This window comes from Excalfactoria chinensis, chromosome 3, assembly GCF_039878825.1.
Source record: "Excalfactoria chinensis isolate bCotChi1 chromosome 3, bCotChi1.hap2, whole genome shotgun sequence".
NCBI lineage: Eukaryota > Metazoa > Chordata > Aves > Galliformes > Phasianidae > Excalfactoria > Excalfactoria chinensis.
Window position 1 is genome coordinate 71,552,859 of NC_092827.1, and position 26,014 is coordinate 71,578,872.

A 26,014-nucleotide genomic window follows, 5' to 3' on the forward strand; every position below is an offset into this window, starting at 1 on the left:
TTCTGTAACAAAATACACTGCATAAAACAACAGTTAAAATGTCTGAACAGAAGCTGTTGGAAGGGTTAATACTTTTACAGACCTACACAAGTTAAAGCACAAGATGGATAAACAGAGTCCCAGGCTTCTGTAGTTTTGGCGTGCAATTACAGTATTTAAATGCTACTGAGAGCAGGATGTTTGTGTTTCCACAAGATCCAAATCTACATTAAAAATAGTCAATGAACAACAAGAAAATCAAGTAAGAGGCATAAGAGTTAATTCAGAGAAGTACAGCTCAACCCCTAAAACCTGGGTGACAGTGAATGTATGCAAGCTTAGTGCTCTTTCACTGTAAGAGCAAACTGGGGGTGACCTGTAGCACTGCAGCACTGACAAGTGAAGTTTTAAAAGAAGAGAACAAGAAGAGTCTTTCCTCCTAGGCTCACGGTTTTCCAGACTAATACAATAAAGAAGAAAATATTACGTATGTATAAGCCCCTGAAGGCATTAAACGACCCCCCTTTCTGTAGAAGTTTCAGTAGCATGCACTAAGGCATGCTTGTTCAGTAATGAAAAGCAAAATGCGGAATAGCTGTTGATTTGGTATGGGAAACCCATTGCACAGCTGGAAGAACTAGAAATGTTGGGAAGAGGCCCGTATGTCAGTAAACATTATTGCAGTAGCTGTGCATAAAGTAGGGTAATGTTACAGAGGCATCTTTTCTAGCATTTCTGCAGTTTGGCAACTTTGTTTAGTTTAACATACTGACACCGTAATACAAGAACTCTGCACAAATAACTCCTTATGTTTTTCCGTACGGAGCTAGCTTTCTAAACGTGTACAATCTCATCCATGCCCCTACCACAGCCCAGTCCACAAGCTCTTCCCAGTTCCATTTTTTTGCTCCTCGTCAGTCCCAGTGTTTTCTCCTCCTTGGTCACTCACTTCAGTGACAAGCACTGGGCCCTGTACAGGCTCAGCCAGCACTCCCTCCATGGTTTCGTATATTATTTGCCATGGGACTCAGCTTTTCAGATTATTAAGTTTTCTGGGTTGTTTTTTTCACTGCTTTCAACCGTCTGTAAACACTGCTATCGCTCAAGGTTAAAGGTTAATTCTCTATCATCTTGGTTTTAAGCAACTCAAACATAATTGGCAGGCAGAGTGTCTACTAAACAAGAAAAAAATCCCTTCCATTTGACATCAGAATACAGTGTCAACCTAAGCTGGGAACTAGATCCCATCACTGAAAATGGAAAACTGTCATTCAAGCCACTGTGCTGAAAATAAGCCTGAACACGTGACTGAGGAGAGGTCACACAGTCGATGCATGGGGCACACTGCATTTGCATTGAACGTCAGTACTAAGCCATGCTTTGCTCTCACCAGACGACAGGAAGGGACATCAAAATGGACCAGTTGTACTCTGCTAGAGTACAACTGAATTGGCAGCCTCTAATCAGTTCACCGGCCTTTAATTCTCACCTCTAGAAAGTACATTTGATAGATTTCAGTCTGTGGTTCTCTCAGATTAGAAGTGCCAGAGAAGCTACAACTTCATCTGTTACTTTTGCTTTTATTTCCTAATGGTAAAAGGTTGCCACAATGAGGCAGATAATTCCAGAGCTGATAATTTGGTTCAGCATTTCATTTCTGCTGAAAGATATTGCTGCAGAGAGACAGAGGAAGCTAGAAATGCCAATGAAGGGACTTTCTGTCTGATGGCACGGACTGAAAAGAGATTTGTGGGGATGAGTTGGCCACGTATCATCAAAGTAGAAAACAAGAAATCCCCTGTGTCCTTGGCACAACAGAAAACAGCACATCATAATTCTTGTTTTTCAGCCATCTGTTCATTGGTATGGAATTCATCACAAATAAATGCACTTTTTCAAACAATACAAATCAAATTTGTTTAAACCACTGCCCACTGTGTGGTGACGTTCCCATGGAACCCAACACAGCACAGAGAGTGGAATTTGGGCTTTATTACCTCCATTGCTGCTTTCACTAACAAACCAAGCACAGCAACACATCACTGCCTGTCAGCGCAAGCCAGAAGGCAGAAGTGAATCAGTTAAAAATTTCCTGCTATAAACTCTATCAGCATAATTAATATCACTTGGCATAATCACAGCCTAATTTATCATTTTCAAATGACTGTTCAGTTTACAGTTTCATAACTCCTTCAAAGCAAGCACAAGTATCTCTTCAGGGAAAAAGCAAACTGGAAACTGCAAGAAACCATTTCTCCAGAATCAAGCTTGATTTATTTCTTTACTGTAGAATGCACATTAATTAGATTTCCTAACTTGGTTCCATTTCTCTTTTCAAATACAGTTTTTGTTCATTATATTAAAGAAAAGCTCTGGTTAGGAAGGAAAAGAGCACATGGTGCTGGCCGTGATTTCAGTGCTGACAAGATGCATCGCATTCAGCACCCATGTCACTCACATGAAATCAAACAACTCACTACCTTACTGGAACTGTAGCAGAATTAAAAGGTGATCTGAAGGATCCTGCTAGCTTCTGGAAAGCCCTGGAATCTCCTTTACCACACACATGCGCATACATGCCGCTGCCTCTTTCCGACACATCACAGTCTGTATCACCCTCTGTCAGCCCTTATCTTGCATCCTCCTCACGCAGCTGGAAATCACAGCGTGAGCTCTGAGCATTTGTTCTCACTCCTAGAAATGCTGCAAGGGGCAGCCTCCCAACATCTTCTGCTGCACAGCACATAGAGGAGAGCACAAAGGACTGACCTCAGAATAAAGGCGCTATTTGTGTGTAAACCTTTTCTATCAAAGTACAGTTTCTTTGGGCCTTTCAGATTCATGAGCTTCAGGGAAATGCAGCAGCACATAGCTGACTAATTGGATGCATTATTTATAACACTACTGACACACACAGTGGGTTTTCATTTTACAATCTGAATGTAGACTGGTGGCAGGCATGCTGCGGACAGAAACTGGGACAGTGCCTTTGCATATGAATTACTGCTGTAACTGTTCAGCCTTCCCAGACTACCTGATAACAGACAGTGAGGGCCAAAAGCTCTTTTTTTTTTTTTTTTTTTTCCAATCTTGATTAAAGAATTGTATAGGGCCTTAAAGAAAGCTAGAAATCCAACCAGCTTAGAGAAGTGATTTAGTTAAATATTACATAGGCATTACACAGGCAGGCCCAGGATAATGGCTAGCCTATACAAAAATGTGTTTAAGAAATCCATGCTTGCTCCTTTGTTCCTATTCTTCTGAGTAGTAGGTTTCAGGCTTTTCTGACACAGAAGCAATCACATGTGGCCATGTCCTCCAATGAAAAACAAAACAAAACTTAGCATTAAACTGGTATATCATATTCCTCTGAGAACTTAAGATTTGATGCCATTTTGCCATTTCCAATTGCAGTATTGAGTAGTAATCACTAACTTTATAGAAAAAGGAAAGAAACACCTGAAAACACACTTGAAAGTATGTTATTAAAATACAAAGGGATTGCCCTTTCGATCTGAAGATAGGAAGATAATACTTTTCTCATATAATTTCTTTTTAAACTGAGTTCCTTGTTATGGCGCTCAGAGTTGAAGGTACTAAAGTACCAGTCATGAAGATGATAAAAGATATCATCAATACTCTATATGTTAATAAGCAGAACATACATCATGAAACTGTTATATATGTACATGGTGTGTATACATGGTGCACATTTTCTGTACCCATATGGCAGAGCTACATACAAAAGGATCTGCTACCCTAGAAACCTACCATGCCATTAACTTTGAAGGAAATGCCTGTTAGTCACTGTATCGATTACAGAACTTTGATTGCCTAACAGAGGAATCCTGAAATTTCCTGAAGATGTATCTCACATTTCTGTTGGCATGTGCTGCCTCCCCATATATCTTCATCGGGCAGGGAATAAGTTTGCCACTGAGCACTTCCATGCAAACATTGGTGATCTCACTGCTTTGGAGACTGCTGCTTACTTGGCAAAGTTAATAAAGGTCAATGCAAGATGACTTCCAAACCAGGCTTCAATGCTTATGAAGACAATGTCAAAGTCTGAAAAAGGTTTAGAGGGGCTGTTAATTCTGCACATTCATATGGAAGGAATGCCTTGTCAGAATGTTTTGTTCTGCTCGATGACTTGTATATATAGAAAGATGAGATTTTATACTGAACTGTAGACTCGTTATTCCTTTCAGAGAATGACTGAAATGATTGTCCTTTGCCATACTCACAGAGATTTACAGCCTTGCCTTTCAGCTTGATGTACCAAGTATCTTTGTCACTAAACAATATTAAATCCAGTTTTCCTTGGAAGGGCTCCATTGTTAAAGTGAGACGACTGGGCTGCTGCACCAGGGAACTTTTAGGAGCTGAGGCAATTCTGAATGGAGATATTTACCTAGAAGGGAACTGTCTGTGCAATATCAGAGTATGTGTGTGTGGATGGAACCACTGACATATTGGGAATATACTGTCATGATTATTTTAATGCTGCTATTTTAATTGTTTAGTTGAACAAGACTGATCTGATGGGGTATGCTAATAGCTAAATTCCTCTGAGAGGAATCTGCCTCCATTCATTAACATTACTGACCAAGATTAGTTGCCAGCATGTTCTTGTGGGAGATGACAGAACAGGCTGTGGTGCATTACCTCCTCCTCAGAGATTCAGCTGGGTTTTAATGATCAAGTTCTCTTTCAGCTCAACATATATTATACAGAATTTACACCTTTCTTTCATCCACTTAAGTTTACTTATTTAAGACTCTGCCACCAGGCCAGTGCAGAAGTCACACAGCCTTCTAGTGCAGTACCTGTAGTCACGCACATTACCATCTCAGCACATCTTGCTACTTCAGGGTTTCTTAATTAACACAAGACAAATGAAAACACAGGACTCACGCTTGTAAATGTATTTGGTTGGAAGATCTATAAACTCAAAGCAAACCCAGTTTTGGACATTCTCTTCTGCCATTTACTGCAATCAGCTCTTATATAGGCTTGCTTAGACACCCTTCTCACCATTCTCACCAGTGACTTGCATTTTCTGTAATTCCTGGTTATTTTAAAATGTAGTGATTACATGGCAAGTATTAAAAAGCAGGCAAACAATTACGAAAAAGAATCATTCTAATTTTCTTTTGATTTTTCTTTGGACTGTGGTGATTCTCTTACATGAAATCCTGGGCTACCTTGGAAAGAAATGACTGCTTAAATGGGATGTTCCATTATTTCATTCTGTAGACTTATTATTTATTGATGTAACCAATTTATTATTGATTACTCCAGTGGTAGGTGAACCTCTTCTATAGAACTTCCACAATAAATGAAAAATAATGTTGAAAATAGATGTCTAATTTCAAAGGTCTGAGAGAATGATGAGCGCATTCTTTGAGTCAACAGAAATTGAATAAAACTGAGCAGCAAGATAGTTTGCCCTGTCTGACACTAAATGCATTATGCAGGTATGTGAGAATGGAACAGGGCATTAGGAGAGCTCGGCTAACAGGGAATGCCTTTCTACCATGTTGCAATTGGGGATTGGCTCTGCATCTTGAGACACTAGCAAAGCTGATGTGTCACAGGAAGTCTTCTTGGCTTTAAGTGCAAAGAGAATACACAGCCCTAGGCTATTTTCACTCACTTGATTGCAAAAAACAGAAATCTGCAGAACGAAGGAGGAACCAAAAGCAGTGCCAGGCAGCAACAAAAAGCACAAAACACAAACGTAGCAGCCACATTATCCATATTTCTATCCAGCTACAACCACTCTTCTGTTTGTTTGCAATGTACAGCATTGCTAGCAAGGGACGCAACAGCCCATTTGCTTCACCGAGATTTGTTTGTAAATAATGAATGGCGAGACAAAAAATTTCAAGCCGAGTGAGCATAACAGGAAAATGCTGACTTTCCTCATCTACTGAATGTAGCAGGAAAAACACGGCCTATCTCAGCTAAAGAACAAAATAAAGTGCCAGACTTCCAAATATACAAACTCTGCACCATGACAAAGGCATGTTGTCCTCTGAAGGACCATCTGCAATACCATCACAGGGATCTCTTAGAAAGAGTCCAGCAGAGGGCCACAAAGATGCCTGGAGCATCTCCCTTATGAGGAGAGACTAAGTGAACTGGGTCTGTTTAGCCTTGAGAAAAGGAGGCTGAGAGAGGATTTGATCCAGGTTTATAAATACCTGAGGTGTGGGAGCCATAGTGGCGAGGCTGGTCTGTTTTCAGTAGTGCGTGGGGACAGGACTAGGGGAAATGGGCTGAAACTTCAGCATAGGAAGTTCCACACAAATGTGTGCAAGAACTTCTTTACAGTGAGGGTGACGGAGCACTAGAACAGGCTGCCCAGGGGGGTTGTGGAGTCTCCTTCTTTGGAGATATTCAAGACCCACCTGGACGCCTACCTGTGTTGTAGTGTTGTAGGGAGCCTGCTTTGGCAGGGGGGTTGGAGTCGATGATCTCTAGAGGTCCCTTCCAACCCCTATAATTCTGTGATTCTGTGATCACAGCAGATCACACACAGAGAGAGTGATCACTTTGCTTTCTATACTACGAGAACTAGAAGCACAAAAAAGGTATTTAAGTGTCAGTACAGCTGTGTAACACCTACTCACGTATGTTTTCTTCCCATCTTGACTCATCCACCTATGCTTAAAGATCTGGGTTACATTTTAATCTTTATAACATAGGCTAGTTTTGGGAATAATCCCATTGCAGTCAATCAGACTAGCAGCATGAGTATTTTCAGGATTGCATCACAGAGTTAATAATATATAAAACTTAGTAGAAGCAGATATTCTCTGCCAAATGAGAGAGGTAACATGAAATGTGGATTTAGATGCAGTATACAGGTAGTCTGCTATATATACTTTCAGTATAACACTTACCTGTCTGAGCTTGCTGGAACTTTGCTGGATAATGAAGTTGCAGGAGTTGTTTTAAGTTGTTCGGCAGTTGAAACTACGCTTGACTGACTAATAGCAATAAGATACCTCTGGGACAGTAAGAAAATTAAGCAAATTATTAGAAGACGAGAGTAGGGATTGGCAATAGTCTGAAATGCACATTAGGGACATAACTGAAGTTCATACAAGAACAGCGTTCTATCAGTAGAAACACAATGTAATATTTGCTAGAGTGAAAAGCTCCACTAAGTGTCAGACCACGAATCTTATCTCCAAAGAACCAGATGCGCTGTTACGTAACTTCAAGAGACTAATTTAGATAAAAGTTAAAAAAACGACTGACCAATGATAGTGCGCTTCCTGCTCTGTGCCGCTCGGTGCAGATAAGATGCAACTGTCATTACTAGAAATTGCAAATGCACAGATCCTGCCTCAGTGATCAGTCCGGGGAAGTGGCTGCGCTACAGCAAGAATTTTGGAAGGCAGTAATAAACGAGATCATCATGATGTACTTTAAAGTGTAGAGAAGTTCAATACTTACATACATTTTTCTTATGAAAGGATAACATAGATGACACGAATAAATAGAAACTACAGTTTTTAAGGATACGGTTTGAGGAAATAATTATTCCTCTCACCTGAGGGAAAAAGAAAAGCCCCATAGACTGTATTTGCTTGCAGGAGCATTCAGGAGCATCCTGAGTTTCAGGAAACTCTGGCTTTAGACCTGTGTCAAAGGATCAGGCCCAGCCAGCATGGGTTTGTGAAATATTGATCCAGTCTGACCAACCGCATCTCCTTCTGTGACCAGGTGATTTGCTTGGTGGATACAGGAAAGGCTGTTGACATGGTCTGCCTAAACTTTAGCAGAATGTTTGATGTTGTCTCCCACAGCATTGTCCCAGAGAGGATGGCAGACTGTGGCTTGGACAGGTGCACTTTTTGCTGGGTAAGGAACTGGTTGGATGGCCGGGACCAGAGAGTGGTGGCAAATGGAATTAAATCCAGCTGGCGACTGGTCATGAGTGGTGTTCCCCAGGGGTTGGTACTGGGGTCTGGCCCATTTCATGTCTTTCTTGGTGATCTGGATGAAGGTATTGAGTGTATTCTCATTAAGTTTGCAGGTGACACCAATCTGGGAGAAGTGTGGATGTGCCTAGAGGGAGGAAGACCTTAGAGAGGGATCTGAACAAGTTGGATTGATGGGCTGAAGCCAACGGGATGAAGTTCAGCAAGACCAAGCTGTGACAGAAATAGTCCTCCACATACAATTGGGATGAGACTTCAGAGTAAGGAACTGGATGGATTGCGTCTCATTGATTTTACTCCTTGAGCAATCAGAGCAGTGCTCCACCAATATTCCCACAATCCCAAACTGTACACAAACTGCCGTTAAGTGCACTTCTTGATACATGAAACATCATATTTTTCTTTCAATTTCTGTCATCTCAAAGTGACCAGAAAGAAAAAGAGGTTAGGTTTTATCAGAGGTCATTTGTCACAGGCAACAAGAAGAGGAGAAGATGGTAGAGAAGCATTCTAGCTACTGCTTGTCTCCTATTTTCTGTTATTAGAGAGAGGGCCTGAGAAATAAACAAGTGCTCCTGCACTCATCCTGCTGCAAGCTTTCATGCAGCCGAGTTCAAAATCTAGTTCATACTAAGGCAAAATACTACCTAGCAATTTTTGCTTAAGATTTACACACTCAAAAAATGTACATTTTGTCTTCCCAATAGCTGCCTCATTCTTAATTTCAGAACAAATCAGAATCCAGCATACTTTCACTGTAAGGTTGCCCTGGATTACTCGTTTTCTGTAAAAAGCATAACCTTGCTTGTCTACTCAGACTGCAGATGCTTAATAAACTTTTTCAAAATAATTAAGTCAGCTCTCTGTCATTTCACACAGACAATCTGACTGTTGTTTTGAGTGAATTATTAATGGAATAAATGAATTAAGCAACTTACTCGTAGTTATTTAATTGTAACCGATAATTCATAATTGCTACAACTCTTTCGTACTTCAGAAATTAATATTACTGTATTTTTGCCCTCTTGAGCAATTTACTTAATATCTCAAAGGCACTGAATAAAAACCTGGACCCTCAGATAGAATAAGTCACTGCTTGTGTCCTAGGAGCGCTGGGACAGTGTATCTGCTTTTCTGATTAGCTTCGATTACGCAGATATGATCAGCAATTTCTAACTTATAACCCCAAAGGAGAAGAAAAGTACTGAGAGAAGTAAAAGTCAAAGTAAAAGGCCACTGACAGAGAGTATAGAATCACAGAATCATAGAATCACAAGGTTGGAAAGGACCTACAAGATCGTCTAGTCCAACTGTCCTCCCTTTACCATACCTACAGAAAACCCCTAAACCTTATCTCCTAGCTCCCTGTCCAGTACTGCGGTTTGTCTAAGAACAGACAGGGGGCAGCTTTTCTAGACGCTGAATTTTTGTGAGCGCACTTCTTTGCTGTCCACCTTGGAAGAGAAGAAGTCCCATCCCTTCAGGGAGGTGGCTGCTGGCCTGGGGCGCTGGAACACAAAGTTGGAGCCATCTCTGCTTTGTGGTTGCTCACTTTCACACCTCTCAGTTGATGCCAGCCAAATTCCATGGGGGCATCACAAGCCTCCATCTCCTCGCAGATCCCTGACCTCCAGAATCTTCCCCTACTTCTAGGATCCTTTCTCCAACCAAGAACTTAACCTTATTTTCAGGCCTACTTCTTTTTTCCCCCAAGACTGTTTCATCCCAGCACCCCGTCCTTTTCTGGGATGCCAAGACACACTTTTTTGCTCAATCTAAACAGTTTGTGTGCTGAAGTACAATGCAGGAGTGGCCTCCCAGCTGATGGTCCTGACCTCAGTCTCATAAATAACTGGATGACTCTGGGTGTGCCACACTTGTTTAGTGGTCCAGGTGTTCACAACCGGTCTACCAGTTACAGGGAAGGAGCAGGCAGCAGCCTGTTTGAGAGCTCACAAGTTCGGATGTGGACATTAACTGCACTCATATGCTTGCAAGTAGTAACCATAAAGTTGCGAGTAACCATAAAGTAGAATATGGCATCATTGCTCCTTTTATTGTTACTAGTGCAAATCACAGGCAGCAGCTGATAGAGTAAATCTGGGTAATTTTGCCCCTTCTTAACCAAATATTTTAGCAGGGATGCATGCATTTTGCTGACTAACAAAAGACAATGTGTGTCTCTACCTTAAATACATCCTTCAGTGTGTTGCCCAGCTCTGTCCCATAGATATTGCTTGGCTTGTTCACAGGTTGCAAGACTGACTTCTTAGGTGACAGCCTGGCAACACTGGGAAGATGCCTCACCAATTGCAGCAATTAAGAGATTAGGGTGATGACCACATTGATCTCTCATATGAGATAGAAAGTACAAAATGTGATTTAAATGTTTTTCTTTATAATCCACCTCTTCTAAGTGTGCCTCCTAAGACACATTCTAAAGGGCAAACAGCACCACAAAGAATGAGTGACTGCCTTTATATAATTCTTCCAGGTTTGCCAGCTTGGTGAAGGAATAGTTTATAGTCTTTTCACCATTTTATCAGTTTAAAAAATGTACAAGAAAGGATCTAGATCGGTGAAAAGATTATTTTACTGCTACAGATCTTAAAGGAGACAGGAAAACTTTTAAGGTTTCTATCCCAGTTCAGAAAGAAAGGTCCAGTGCAGCACAATTTAAAAGAAAACAGAACAACAACAAAAACCAAAATGCAGAAGAAGCAACAAGACCAAGCCACACGCTCAGTGTTTGAAAAGCATTTTCGCCAGCTCAGAGGACTGTGGAAGGTTTATTTCCCAGTCAAACAGAATACTACAGCTTTTTGTAGTGCAATAAAGAAAAACAGTAAGAGGAGCTTACTGTTGACATTAATTTTGAGGTGCTTTTAATGTCTTGGTTAAGCACGTAAATGATGGTGAAAACCAGAGCCTGAACAAGAAGAGGCAGACTTTCTCAGCTCTTGGCTCCCGGTCCTCACCCACCAGTTCCCAGTGCAGACCTCCACGCTGCACGCCCAGACTTTGTCTTTTGACAGAAACTCCACTCCCAGCCTCTTGTCCCTGATTCTGCTCAACAACCCGCACTTGTATTTTCCTGGCACATCATCAGACAATTTCTCACCTCCTAACTGATCTCACAACTCTCCATACCTGTGCAGCTTCCATCTTTTCAGCAAACCTGTCCTGCGATTTAATCTGCCTGGCTTCCTCACATAGCTAATTTCAGCTTTCCCTGGGATCATTGTTATTCAGCATCTTCCTTCCTTCCTTCCTACACCTCACCAGTCTCATTATCTTGCAGTGACAGTCTCCTGCAGGTTCCTCATCCTCCTCCCCAGCTGGCTGTCTTGCTGTTGCTTTATTCAGAGCATCCAGACCAAACCTATGTCCCTTGAGGTCCAGATCAGTCCAGCCAACCACTTATCTTCTCCTTTCTGGTCTCATCTCCTCCCATTAAACCTCTGCATTTCAGTGGTACTCCAGATCTCTCTGGGTCTAGCAGTGTCCCCGGGCTGAGGTCTGTAACCACATGGAAGCTCAGGGGATGAAGTGTGACAGACAGGAAAGGACTTCCTGAAGAACTACTGTTAGGCATTGACAAACGGCAAACTTTCAATAGATGATGTGATTGAGGAGTACGGGGTATATATTGTTAACAGCAGTAATAGATACATCCCTGACAAAATCTAGACCTGTTCAAAGAAAAGATCAGAACATTCCACTTTGAATAAGAAAACATTCATTTTTGTAAATTTCTTTTCTCAGAAAGGCTCAAGCCTATTTTTCAGTTGCCTGCAGGGTTTGACTTCAGACAAAAGCAGGTAGCTGGCAGAGATGGTTTCAGCCAAAACAATTACAATTTTGGAAATCTTGCAACCCACTTGAAACACAGTTTTACATGGAAAACGCTGAGCAAACTCAGTAATAGGCTGTGCTGTCAGTTTTGTCAGCAGTGTCAAAGCTCAGATTCAGGTAAGTACTAAAACTTTAATGGCAAAAGCACAAGGATATATGTAACTATAATTGTTATTCGGTAGGTAATATATACACAGTATATGAAAATGTCTCTCCCTGAAGCAGAAAAACTGCTTTTAAAGTTAATACTTAGTGCTGCTTCTTGTCAGTGATGGAATGTCAGGAGAATGGCAGCAAAACTTAGCCAGCCTCATATGAGATTGATTTCTGGTGTCAAGCTTATAAATGCAGAGAAGAGTCCTCCACAACTGTAAAAGGAAATCTGACACCTTTGTATGTGTAAATCCCGGTGCTGGTTTCAGAGAAGCTGTTCAAAGTTAAGTAATTATTTCAGCTTTAGATTTAGATTCACAAGAAAAGGACAGTGCTGTAACAGGTAGGGAAAGAACAACAATACAATCAAGTTGTACCTACCACAGTAACCCTGCATAAATATTCTGTTGTGCTGAGATTTGTGACATTACAATACCAAGCATTTAATGAGTTTACACTTCCAGCACCCCTGCAAGCAAGAGGTAAGAAGGGTAATGATTCTGGGACTGTAGCCCCATGTGAGTATTTGCCAATGTACAAAACTTGCTCAGGCTCAGAAAGCTGTGAAGCTGTTGTTGTTTTGATGTGTTTCTTTTAACTGAGGTTTGAAAATCAGGTAAGTGGAGTCAGGCTCCATTCCCAGCTCTGCTGCGGATTACCTGTGCAACCCCTGGCTTGTAAAACTTGATCTGAATACAAATGCAAACTGCCTGAGCACATGATGCATCCAGGGAAAAACATCTGCCAGAGGAAGGAGATGTGGAGATCTTATGCAGTACATTACAATCCTGATGGCACAAAAATGTTAATACATAGCTCCTATTTGAAATGTTCAGATTTTCAAATAGTTACTCTCCTCTATGACAAATAAATAAATAAATAAATAAAATCAAGCTAGAATAGTTTGTCTGCTACAGTTCTGTGTATGTGTTTCTACAGTAAACACCACCTCCTTCCATGCTAAAGGCAAGGCTATGGGTGTTTGAGTTGAGCAGGACACAGCAGCGTGAAAATCTGTAAGTAACTATGTAGGTAAAGACACAAATAATTGGGAAAAATATCGGTTTCTCAAGAGTGATTTTTTCTTGTAGAAAGAAACACGCCATACGCAGAGGAGAAATGTCACGGTAAAAGGGCCAGCTCACCACATTTCATCCTGTTAGTACCCTACACGGCCCTGAGAATATGCTCTTTTGTGTAGTCTGTAAATAAACACAGAAATCTGCATTGTTATTCCCTTGATTTGTACTTGAACTTGATCTGTACAACTGGAAGAAGAAATCTAAATGTACAGCCTGAATTAACTCCTCGAGCAGCCCACCTTGCAGCTTTATGGTTGCGTTGAGTTCCTGTTATTTTTTCCTTAGAAGTAGCCTGTCACTAATTCAGACAAGTAAATAAAGTTATATTCTGCTAACATTCATTTATCAACACGTACCCTCTAATTATCAATGACATCTTTTAAACTCCAAACCAATTGCTGAGGCTTGCATCGTTTTTTGTTAACTTCAGCAAGGTGAACACAAAAACTCTTGGTTGCAGAGTACGGCTCCGGCCTCATGCCTAATAGAATCGGAGATGTATTTGCACAGGTGATCAAATCTAACAGTCACCTACTTGTATTTAGTACATTGTTAAAAGTGAGCATCTTTAGCACTACCGCTGCATCAGTGGAGCAGGAGCTCCTATAGGAACAGTGCGGTGCAGTGGCCTGAATGTATGCAAAGCTCGAGTAGGGAGAAAGCAGTAAATATGCATGTAGAAAATACAAGGGGAGGCATTCAAAAAACACATGATAACTGTGCACAACTAAAATCTTAAGCTTTTCATTGCATTTCAGATACTATTAGATGTCAGTCTGAATGCACTCAAATAATTTACACTTAAAGCTGCTGAATAGAGCTGCTGCTAGTGACATTGTGACTGACTCACATGGAATGTTTTCTTTGAGTGAGAAGATGACTGCTGTGCTTGATTGGCCAAAGCACCATATGTTTCTAGAATAGCACAGACCTACTTTATCCTGTGATTTGCGGTCAGGGTGTTTGCTGATTCAACATCCACAGTTGTGTTACTCTGTAAGTCAGATGAGTTTTTAAAGAGGCCATATGTGAATAACCAGCAGCCCAGTCTGCTTTTTCACAGCCCCTTCCTTGTAGATAAAGCCAGGATGGAACAGTAAATATGTAGTGACATCTTCAGAGAATTCCCTGCTTTCACTGCAGAAATGCAGGAGTTCTGCCCTGCTGCCAACACTGCGAGCGCGTGGCTCTGGGCGATTCTCCCTGATCCTCTATTTCCCAGTTGTACTTGGTGTGTACTCTTTGAGGCTGCTTGAAGAGGAGGAAAGTGGGGCCTGATCCCTCAGGCACAGCTACACGAAGAGTCTGAGAACAAAAACCAATGGGAGCTGAGTCTCATTGCAACACTGGGCCCTGTGCACATGCCAGAAAATTCTCCTTGAGGAAAGCACTCAAAATAAAATGGAGGAACTCTGTGCTTGCTTTGCCTCTTAAGTGAAGAGCTCAAGACAGATTATTATTTTAAGAATGCTTATCAGATCTTTTTGACAGTAATTCTGATGCATTAACCTATAAGTCTGGGGTAAGGAAATTGGATATTCATACCTGATGTCAACAAAAAACGCACATCTCATGTCCTTAGGCTCTTCTGAAACCCCACCATACATTTCTCAGCTAATTGAAAGCATATTTTCTTTAACATCAACTTGCAAGAAGTACTTATTTTTTCTCCGTGAAAATATTCCTCTGGGCTTCGTCTTATCACCACGTAAAATTATACCGGTACATGATGGTAAGACCAACAAGTTTTCCAAACATATGCAAAAAGGACAATAAAATTAACAGTGAGGAATCATATTCAAAATACTAAAATAGCATCCAGTTTAAGGTAGGTATGCTATATGAACAAAGACTTACTTCACTCTGAGAAGACCTATCCTATAAAGAAGTCTTAAAAGCTTCATACCAAACACACCTCCTTCTTTATAAAATCCGTACAGTTATCAGAATCATGATGTTTTTTTATGTTCCTGCTCACATTACCAAAATACTTCTTAAATAGAAATTAATTGCTACCAACCTAGAATGCTTCCTTTTCTCTCTGTTGTGCAATACAAAAGTACAGGTTCCACTCCCTAAACATCACCAATTATGATCTCACATGGTTGTTTATGCTCCGTTGCACTATTACAGTCTTTTACATTTCTGAGATATTTGAGGGGAAAAAGAAAGCTACAGACACCTACAAAAAGACAAACAACATTACTGACTAATCACTTCTTCATAGCAGCAGATCGTAGTACCTCAGCCCTGGTGGTTGATGAGGCTTACTCTTTATACTTAATCAATAAACCAGAAACTACAACCTTCAAACAACATTGTCATCACAAACATCAGTAGAAGGCAATCTCTTTAAAAACAACCAACCAACCAATCCCAAAGCATAACTTTGAGGATAAATGTTTTGATTCAGAGAATTACTAATTACAGCACTATGCATTTGTCAATGCAGAAGAGTCAAGAGCCAGCAAATCAGAAACAGAAAGCAATATATTTCCACTTGTTGGCTTCAACAATATTATATGCTTAAATGCTGTAGGGTTAGTTTTTCCATTGAATTACCTGTCCCAATGATCTCCAGTCCAGGCTTGCACTTCCAATGTACACGTGCTGTTTATCAACAATCCAGAAAGATGACTGAAGGCGTCCTTCATTATATGCTGACATGTTCATATATAGCACTTCTGCACCTACAAATTTAGAGACACAATAATAAATAATATTGTTTAAAAGAATAGAAGTTGCAAGCATTAAAATGAAGAAATTTCACATTCTGTGGTCTCAACTATATAAACTGCTGAGGGACATAATTAAATATATTATTAAGACTTAAAACCAAGGGTAAAGTGTCACTGTCCCACAACATCAGACTTCATTAACATATAATTTATTAACATATAATTTATGGGGAAAAAAGGGTAAAGGAACATCCTCTTTGCTTATTTATTTCCCACTTAAAATCAGGTAATTGCTTTTTTTCCTGTATGTTCCTAAAACCAGTTTATTTTTGAACATCTCTTCTGTAACTCAAACCTGCCACGTACCATAATGACCTCTGAAATAAAAAACCCTTTCTGAAAAGCAAACTCAGCTCCTTTCCTCTGTGCAATGCTTTGAGTGCACAGCGTACATTGGGCTGCCACATGGAACAGGCGTGGGGAATACGACAGAGTGAGGAAGGAGACAGCGGCCTGAGGTACACTGAGACTGCTTTGTGCTGCTTGGCTGTGACGCTGAACCTGCTGATGTGAACGGCATGGTTTTTATTAGGATCATGGGCCACTGGAATCAAAAAACCTGCATGTGAGGAGGTAAAAGCGTGTTGGCTCCATCATGAGTGAAAATGCCTGGATCAGCCCTGTCAGTCTGTATGCAGCTCTACATCCAAAATACATTTAACCTTAGGTAAGTTCAAGGGGTTGTTAGCATCATCTTTTTTCAGTGCGATTAGTTTTTTTCAGCAATATTTATATTTAAGATCAAGTGATCAATCTGAATTAATTATTGCCAAAGGTAACCTACAGTAACCCAAAGTGACAACTGAAGTGAGACTGATGAATCAAAGTGGGAGTAGACTGGAAGGCAGTAACAGTGCCAGCCACCTCCCAGAAAGCATTCCTGTGATCATCAGTACCACGCATTTCCATAATGTCTCAAAAGAAATTACAACTTCAAAAACTCCAGGAAAATTAAATATATTTTTAACTTCTTATTTCTGACTGTCTAAGAAATATTCTCAATTTTAACCCACAACTACCAGTGCTGGATATTCCTTGTTTTTATTTTGAAAATTGTAAGTCTCACTTGAATGATTCTAGAAATTCAGGCAAGAAAATAGAAAGAAATTAGATACGGTGAAGCACCAAACACACAACGCAGGACTTTGAGCAAGAAAAAGAACACGCCTCATGGTCTCTACAGTTACATATACTTGGATCCAGCCAGCTAAGCTTCTGTTTTTTTCTAGATATCACCTATCCACATTCTTCAATTCAAGGGAAGCAAAGGAAAGGCTGGAAACAAAGCATTCCCCCTTTGAACATTCTTGCTTTCAGTCCATGCATTAATGAGTACAATTATGCTAATTAATGAGGTAACGTGTCTGAAATGGTAAAGAAATGAGAAAACATAGGGGCGTTAAATGGATTAGATTGTTTTCTGATGAATAAATAAAGGCAATTTCTCTACTAGGTAGGGCAAGCGACTCTGGAAAGCACTGAACTTCTAGCTGCATGTCTGAAAACTGCTGAAAAATCAAGTTTAACGTAACAGTTTGCTTCAATCATATTTTCTTACATCCTATTTGCAACATTAAACAGCAGTTTGAATTTAACACCCACGGCCCACCTACAGCAAATAGCTTATAAATGAAGTGTTAGCATTTTTATATAGGAAAGGTAACACTGTCAACAGAAACAACCATCTTCCTTATAACTGAGTGCCTAAAATAAAAACCTTTTAAAAATATTCAGTGCTCAACAAAACTGCTGATTGCCAAAGCCATGGCAGTAAACTATTTTACCAACAACATGAACATCAAAAACAATAGCCACGATCAGTAACCCAACACAAAATTCTGGCTATAAGCAGCAGTTCATGTATTGGTATGATCGCTGGGACAAGACTATTGCTCTAAAACATAAGGTAGGTTTTGATTACCAAAATAGTGAGTACAGAAGTGCAGGAGATATTGCTAGCACTCATACAATTAAAAACAAAACCTGGAACCTGATTTATTTTCCTCCAGGAAACAGCCCACTTACAGGGCTGAGGAAACAGCACCTCCAAGATAATTAAGAAAAAAAAAAGGCATGTGTTGCTGCAGAAGCTGCTGTACAGCCTATTAATGAGCCCTTAACTTTTGATGAAAGGAAACATGCATCAGTATTGATAATTGCGTCTGTTGCAGGAACCCTTGAGATGTTTTGTTAAAATAGGCTTATCGGGCCTTCAACACAATCCATCATCCCTAGCACAGCCCAGGTCCCACGAGGAAATTAAATTGGACTGATCAATATGTGAAACCATAACAGATCTCTTTATCATACCGCAGCCTCAGTTACACAAAGCTGGGTCTACTGAGTTCAAGCAGAAGGCACAATTTGTAGGTTTGATTGCTGCCATAGATACCAGACTCTTTGAAAATAAATCCAACAATTTTGGTTCACTAAACATTAAAGAGCAAGATGAGAGCCTAGAGAAAAACAGTGCCGCCACTCAGAACTCGAGTGGATTTCTCACAAAATTGTGCATAGTAAGAGCTGGTCCTGAGTGCCCCTTTCCCAAGGGAAGAAATAATGCTGTAGGTATCAAAGCATGCTTTAAGTGGCAGGCATTTCTCCAAGTACTTTCTCTTTTAGGCCTTAAGGTTCTGCACCCCAGAACAGAGCAGTGGCTGAATCAGGTTGGGGTGCACAGAGAGGACCCTGTCCTTGAACACCTGGTCTTTCTGCAAGGCAGGCTGCAGCAGGCACAGGGCTGCCCCTCAGCCAAGTTCATACCACAGACTGGTGGAGGCGAACAGAGGCTTTAGATCCCACATCTGCATGCAGCCTGGAATAGCACCAGGCTGACATGCAAATTCTCAGCAGTGCCAGTACCAGATGAAGCTCACCCTGGAGCCAACAAACATAATGCCCAGGGAACAGAAGCTGTGTTGCTTCTACTGTGGCTAAAATCGGCTTTCTGTCTTCATAACTTTCTTACTCTCACTGTGGTGTTTTTAAAACCAAAGAAGAAAAGGGAAAGGGGAAGGATCTATGGATTGAGAGAAGAGCAGACAGGTACCTAGGGTGCTACAGCAACAGTGAGGGGTGACTCACCACAGGCAGAGCAGTGATGAAGGCCTGAGAGCCCTGACAGAAAGAAACTGCACAGCAATAAAAAGTTGCTGGGAGAAACAGAGATAGGCAATCCGATAGCACATTTTGGGGCAGTTTGTGGTGCAGTGAAAGTAATGCTGCTTATAGCTCTCCGCAATATTTGCAGTTTGAAACTGGCAAATGTCTCCTGCACTACATCCAATCCAGTGTGCATCCCCCAGCCACCACTCCCCACATGTCACCATGCTGGCCGCAGGAGGCCATCATCTTACCCATCTTGCTGTCCCTTCACTCATCGCCATGTTGCGCACCCTTTGCTCATGGCACTGTTGTTTTCCTCTTCTCTGAAATGTTTGCTTGGGAATACAAGTAATGTGACTTTTCAAAAGGAATCTATGGGTTTGAGCCATGGCCTATTTGCTTTGCACTGCTGCTGGCAGTCACTTGGCACAAAGATATTCATTTCTGATCCATATATTTTGGACTGTGGCCTCAAGCTAGAGCCAAGAGCAGGCTTACCCAGTCCATACCAGGAAATCTAGAGCTCACAGGTCTCACATATACTTGAGCACAGGGGTGCTTGAGCACTCAAGTGCGGGTGGAGCATTACGCACTTCACACTGTGCTGCTGTTGTGTCAGGGGGCAGCTGTCCTCCTCCAGCTACTTTGACTTTTCAGATTGGCTGTGATGCTGTCAGTGTGCGACTCAAAGCTCAACAGAAGATCCTTTATTACCCCTAGACCTCAAACTTATTTTTTTAAATACAATTTGCTCACTAGGAAATATGAACGTGTGTACACTCATCTATGTAGATGTGCATCTTTTCAAAGTGAACATTTCCTTACATTATAGAACAGATGTTTCCATTTTACTTACTTGCTTTCAGCCACAAGACAAAGTACACCTATAAATAAAAATAAAGTTTCATTCTACTGAGACAGACATCCAGAATTTTCCATCCCCTGCCCAGTGGCAGAGTAGCTGCCCTGTAGTGTACAGACACAAGAGATCCCGGCAGAGGATCGGCTCCCCTTCATGCTTTCTTCTTAACCGATTGCAAAGCCTCTGGAGTTGTTCCAGAAGCTCCATTAGTGTGACCTGCCAGTGCTCAGAGGACAAGTACAAAAGCAGAGGAATGCACAACTTGACAACACAAAGTTGTTTTTGCCTCTGAATGATTAAAAGGCAAAATAGACTATTTACTATTTCTTGCTCTTCATGGAATATTGGATTTGAAATGTAATTTCAAAGTCTGCCTGGTTGCAGAAGGATTAATGATTCAGACTTCTATTATGGAGAGAACACTCATGGACTTTTAGGGAAATCTCTGATGTCAGGGCAGTGCCTTCAGTGCACATCAGCTGTTTGGCTTATATACTCTCCTGTTTCTCTCTCACACACCCCTCCTTCTTGCAAACAACCAGGACTGATCCTGACATTCTGGAATTACGTACTGTTCACCAGTTCAAACCCATGGTAATCAAAACAATACATCATCATACATACATTTTCTTTAGCAGCTCCATATGCAACTGCCACATACATACAAAAATGAAATAATTGTTACACAGAGAAATTACGTTCTAGTACAAGGCCAACAAAACCAAGAGAAACTACTTACTACAGCTCGTGGTCACAACACCTTGACCTTATATTGTCTGTCTTAAACTGTAGCAAACAGCCTTCCAGACAAAAATGTCCTCTTCCTGCATGAAATACCCACTCTCTGCTGATGTACAGTCATAAGCGACAAGCACATACATATCGTCTCTAAACAATATCGGTTCAGTAAATGGGTCTATTTCTATTTGAGACCTTATCATGGAAAATTACTGGATTGCTTGCTGCCTTACATTACATCATCTTGTAGTTCCTGATACAAGGACAGCTTTGAGGAATTCAGCATGCGGAAAAAGAATCACCAGCTGCAGCCCCACGGGCCCCTCCAGTCCATCACAGGAGAGATGTGAGTGCCTGCAGTTGCCCCTGGAATTGAACTGGATGGGCTCACAGGCCCAGGGCTGTAGTGTGGGTTCAGAGAGAACACACAGAAAGCACTCAGCTCTGCTGGCACGCTCCCCAGCCAGCTCGTGTGTCCAAGCCTGACTGTAGCTCAGAGGCTGCTAGGAGAGCTCTTCCCTGAGCAGATGGGCTGCAGTCAGGGATCTCCTTGCGGAGCTACGGGTGTGATCAGAGAGGCCTCTGTCACTGCCAGTTGCCTTCCCAACCCCCTCTCTGGGCACCCAGCCAGCTCCTTGGCTGCTTCCCTTGACAGACCATAGGATGCTGCTGGGCTCAGGCCTGTGTGATCAGGGACAGTAAACATCCATGTTCACCAGTGGGTTTTACATTGTTTTGCACCTATTTAGTGCATAAAAAATAAAGTATGTGAACCAATGCAGCCCCAGAAACTGCTCAGTCCTGCTTTTTAAAATTAACAGTGATAGAACACATCTCATTTTCAGTGACTCCTTCCCTCCAATAGCTCCTCAGCTGTGCCTGAGTCACTTTTTGGGCATCCTAATAATGCACTGGATCAGAAAACAGATTGAGTTAAAAATATAAGCATATAACAATTAAAATATATATATATATATTTCAAATGAAGAACAGTTCAACTAGCCCAATTCACCATAAAGCAGGGAACAACTTTTCTGACACAACTGAAGGCACAGCACAAGGATGGGAATGAGTGGCTGCGGCAAGATTTAGGAACTGCTTTCCATCAGCGCTGCCATTTAAACGTATGTCAGTGTGAGCAGAGTCTCGGTTCCTCTCAAAACCAGACACAGTCACAGTGCCATTTCCCAGTACATGTTTGCCTTTCACCTCGCATAATCACTTGCATCACAGAAACAAAGTAGATATGAGGGTAATATTGGTATTGGATTGTAGTGACATTTCCTGCATGCTTACACAATGGTTCAGATTGACATAGAAGATCCAGAGAAGACCAACCAGGGGATGCATGTGTGTGCAGAGTTTGCCCATGGTATGTGGAACAACAGATTCTTGAGAACAAAGGAAAGGTCAGAATTAATTTATTTCAATTGCTTGTTTAACTGCAGCGACATCTTGGGAGCTAGTTAGTTCCCAAGGCAACATTTATCCAAATACACCACAACAGTGGTTTCCAAGATTTCAAATGTCGGCCTTTGTTGCTTGTCCATGTAATCAAAATACCAATTTCTCAGCTAAGTACATTGCTCTAGACAGAGTTCAGCATCACAGCTCTCACCCACGTGAATGCATTTTACACTGACTGCCGTGCCCTTTGATTTCTTCAGCAGAAAACCTGACAAAAACCCAAAATGCTTCTTTCCATGGCACAAGAGGAACGAAAGAGAGGCCTGACAACATTTCTTTGTAAAACCTACTCACACAACTAAACATTTCTGATTCCCTAAACAAAACACCAGAGGTTCATTTTAATACAAGGTAGGCAAACCATGCCAAATATGACAGTGCAGAGAAGAGTTAAGAGACCATTTATAATGCCATACTTTGTTGGGTTTTGTTTTGTGTTTTGTTTTAATCATCTGCAATGGTGCTTTCCTTTCTTCCTGTTTTGACTTCTAAAATCCCGTGGTGTGTACTTGAATTTTTAGGTAAGAATTTCATCTGTCATTATAGAATTTTCCTTGCCCCATTTTCCACAAGAAAGCAGAAGAGTCTGTAAGATAACTGCTGTACAACAAAGTTTGATAGAATATGTATCTGTAATTTTAATTTCCACATCATTTTTTTTGCCTTCCGTTATTGGGAGAGTATGCTGCTCGTTGACTAGATGAAGCTATAAAAGTGATTGCTTTACAGATTGGGAGAAATTATTTCCTTTCTTGGCTGATTCAGGCAACAAAGCATATTATCACTTAAAGGAAGACTATTATACTATCAATAAAAGCATTTACTGAAGCTTGATTGAGACTTTTTTTCCTTTGCCTAATTATAAATGCATGAGTTTTTACTATAAAAGAAAGCTATTTTAAATATAACAGAGACTAGTAAAGTCATGCACTTTCCACTTTCAAAGATTCTTTACTTGGATTAGCATTATGAAGAACTAGATTCCTTTATATATTTCCTAGATTAAACATCCTAGAATTCAGGGACACTGTTTCATCTTACAGAGGGAATGAGAATCACAACCCCTAGGAATGAATATTTCAGGGTTCAATCCCTAAAAAGCAATTTTTCCTCTTATGGAAGCTACAAAAAGCCAGAGGAACAGCGTGATGTAGTCACAGTCATTTAAGCAAAACAGAGGCACAGACAGCACTAACCCAGGTCTTCTAGTGGCACAGCCATTTATTTTTACTACTCACTTCTCTCTCAGAATCTTTCCTTAACTCTTTCCTTTGATCCCATTCTATCACCTTGCCAAATCAGCCTTCAACTTTTCTACTTTTCTTCCCAGATCACTGCTATCAGAATTCCAATAGTACTTTCATCTACCTTGTCACAAGCCCACCAAGAATGTGCCTGGCCTCTTACCAGCATTCTTTTCTGATGTTTTCCTAAATAAATTGCTCAGTTTTCTGTTCCTTTCCTCTTTCATCTGGCTAATTCCTCATTAAATCATAGAATGATTCTTCTAGATCTACTTTTTATTCCACCTGCCCCGCTACTTTCCTCCCAACATCATTCTTCACACTCTCCCACTTCAGCCTTAGTTCATCCTTACACTCTCGCCATGCCCACTCAACCACTGCTCAGTTATTCATTCACTCCCTCATTCTCTCATTACTTGAGGACTATATCTTATTCTCTAACTATATAAGTAACATGATGCATTCTACAAGCCTAAACACAAAAGTCTGCAGAAAAGAAAGAATGAATTTTCCCGGAGTTTTAAGAGTGTTCACAGTTTTGGGCTCCCCAGTTTGGTCCTAATTTTATTTTGCATTTGCTAGAACACCTGCAAGTGTTAACTGAGGATATACAGCTCTTAAGGTAGTCAGATAACTGGCAGCTGCTGCAGATTCGGACTCTGTATTTTATTGTTTTCTTAGTCTCAAAACAACTGAAGTTGGGTCTAAGGTTTTTACCAGAACAAAGCACTTCTATAGTTTCTTCTTTAATAGCAGTAAGTATGCAGAATAGACTCTGCAGCTCTGCTGTATCTGGCTCAAGTGTCTCACAATTTACTACTGCCTCTGACCCATGTGGATGCATTTTTAAAGACTTTAGCATTCTACTTTGGCTACAGAGGTGCTCCATACATTAAAATGAGGAAACTTTAAAGGGACAGCCTTAGCTGTTGGCCATAAGTAGAAAAATCCATACAGTGCACTGAGAAAAAAACAGGAAGTTTGTAAGGAAAAAAATGCTTTGTCTCTGAGGAAATACATAGGGGACACAAATCAATAGCTTGTCAGTTAGCAGCTTTTTAACACAACTTGACTTTTATACCAGCAGCCTATTTGAAACCTAGAAAGCAAAATAAAAGGAAGTCACAACTCCAAAGATTCTGTCATTAACCGAGTGAAGGGCAAATGCACTGCACAGTCAAAAATTAAGCAACAGCACACTGAAATCACAGAGGAGCTTAGTGTCCTGAAGGACTGGACCACAGGTGTCATCTCATTTCTTCTTTGTAAATGTCAGCAACTGTCTGTGGAATAAAGATCCAACACTACTCCCTCATGACACCTTCATCAACCAGGTCTGTAGAATTTTCCTTACACTGGAATCCCTATGAAAGTGAAGTCAGAAGATAGCGCACACACTTCTAGTCCCAACAATCACATCATGGACTTGATGCCAATCCCTTCAAAGCACTCGCTCTAAACTGCAGGAATAAGTGCTGTCATTATTTCAGAGGCTCATCTGAAGTAGCTATCTGGAAGGGAAGCCTGAGGGATTAGAGTGTAAGAGAAAAGATAGAAGGGAAAATCAACTAGATTCAATGAAAGGTCAAACTGCCAGCAGTTAACAAGGTCATACAAAGCACAGGAAACAGTTCTGCAAGGGAAGGCCTTGGAATAAAGCAGTCTGCTGCTGAAGGACCCCTCTCATGTGTTACAAAAAGCAAAATGGAGCAAATAAGGCTAAGTTTCAAGAGAAAAAAGAATAGTCTCATATTTTAAGCTGTTTCAAAGTGCCTAGAATTTTCAGATCCCACAGTTGATGTTCCAGAGAGCTGCTCTGTGTGAAAGAAGGCAACACAGGACAGCTGCGAATTTCATATTCCAAAGACATAACTTGAGCTCTTGGGGTCTAATTTTATTCACAATGACGCTGATGCATATTGCCCACCTACCACCAATATTTCCCACTAAACCATGTCCCCCAGTACTACGTCTAAACACTCCATGAACGCAATTAAATAAAAACAAAATGAAACAAAAAAACCCCACAGATTGTGCATGTCAGAAACTGACATCAAAATAAGTGGCTGTCTTGGCACTTATCTCTGTGTCTTTTCCTCATATACAAAATGGGAACTAAGTTATTCCTCCTCTGTGATAACAATGGAAGTTTATTCTTGAATATTAATGAAGCACACTTATTTAAGCATTAACATCATAGAAAAGAGAAAAAGGCTGTCTACAGATTAAGTCTTGATCGGTGCTCATTAAGCAAAAGATGAGACTGCACAATGAAAATGATAGCAAAATAAAATACCATACACATGCTTACATGAGCATAAGTACCCCTGCACATTAAATTTGATAGGGTCCAGTGGGAAGAAGAATGTCATATTCAACTGACATCATAGCTATAAGAAGTTTCATGGCATAAAAAGACATGATAAAAAGAATGTGGATTTTTCATACCACAAATTTATGTTTCTCATATTAGGGAATGCAAAAGTGGAATATCAGCTCTTTATTTCTTATGAGGAATACATAGCATCGATTCAAGCTGCAACTATCAAAAAGCCCCTGCAAGGATGACCACTCTATACTTAATCTCACTGTCTTTGTAATGCTGATGCCTCCATCTCTCGAGCCCCTTCTGGTAATACTTGATTTCAGGAAGAAGGCCTTCATATCCCAAGGCTGTATGCTAAGAGGAAATGAAAAGCCAAAGAGAAAAAACTGTACTGGTTTCCTGGAAATACTCAAAAACATTTTAATAGAGGCTCAGTGTTAACATTTAATGTTACCACAACCCATCTCTTCCAAGTGATGATACAAATACAGTTATAAACCAGGCTAG

At 40.7% G+C, this 26,014-nt stretch overlaps 1 protein-coding gene across 4 annotated transcripts in view; it reads right to left on the reverse strand.

The window, feature by feature from the left end:
- The window catches only part of PLD5 (phospholipase D family member 5), a 160,712-nt gene that overhangs the window by 19,644 nt on the left and 115,054 nt on the right, over nucleotides 1-26,014 (reverse strand). For all 4 annotated transcript variants that reach the window (XM_072333154.1, XM_072333157.1, XM_072333156.1 and 1 more), the window contains exon 5: nucleotides 15,590-15,717. In XM_072333154.1, the coding sequence (XP_072189255.1) occupies nucleotides 15,590-15,717 (128 nt within the window). The remainder of the gene's footprint in view (nucleotides 1-15,589; nucleotides 15,718-26,014) is intronic.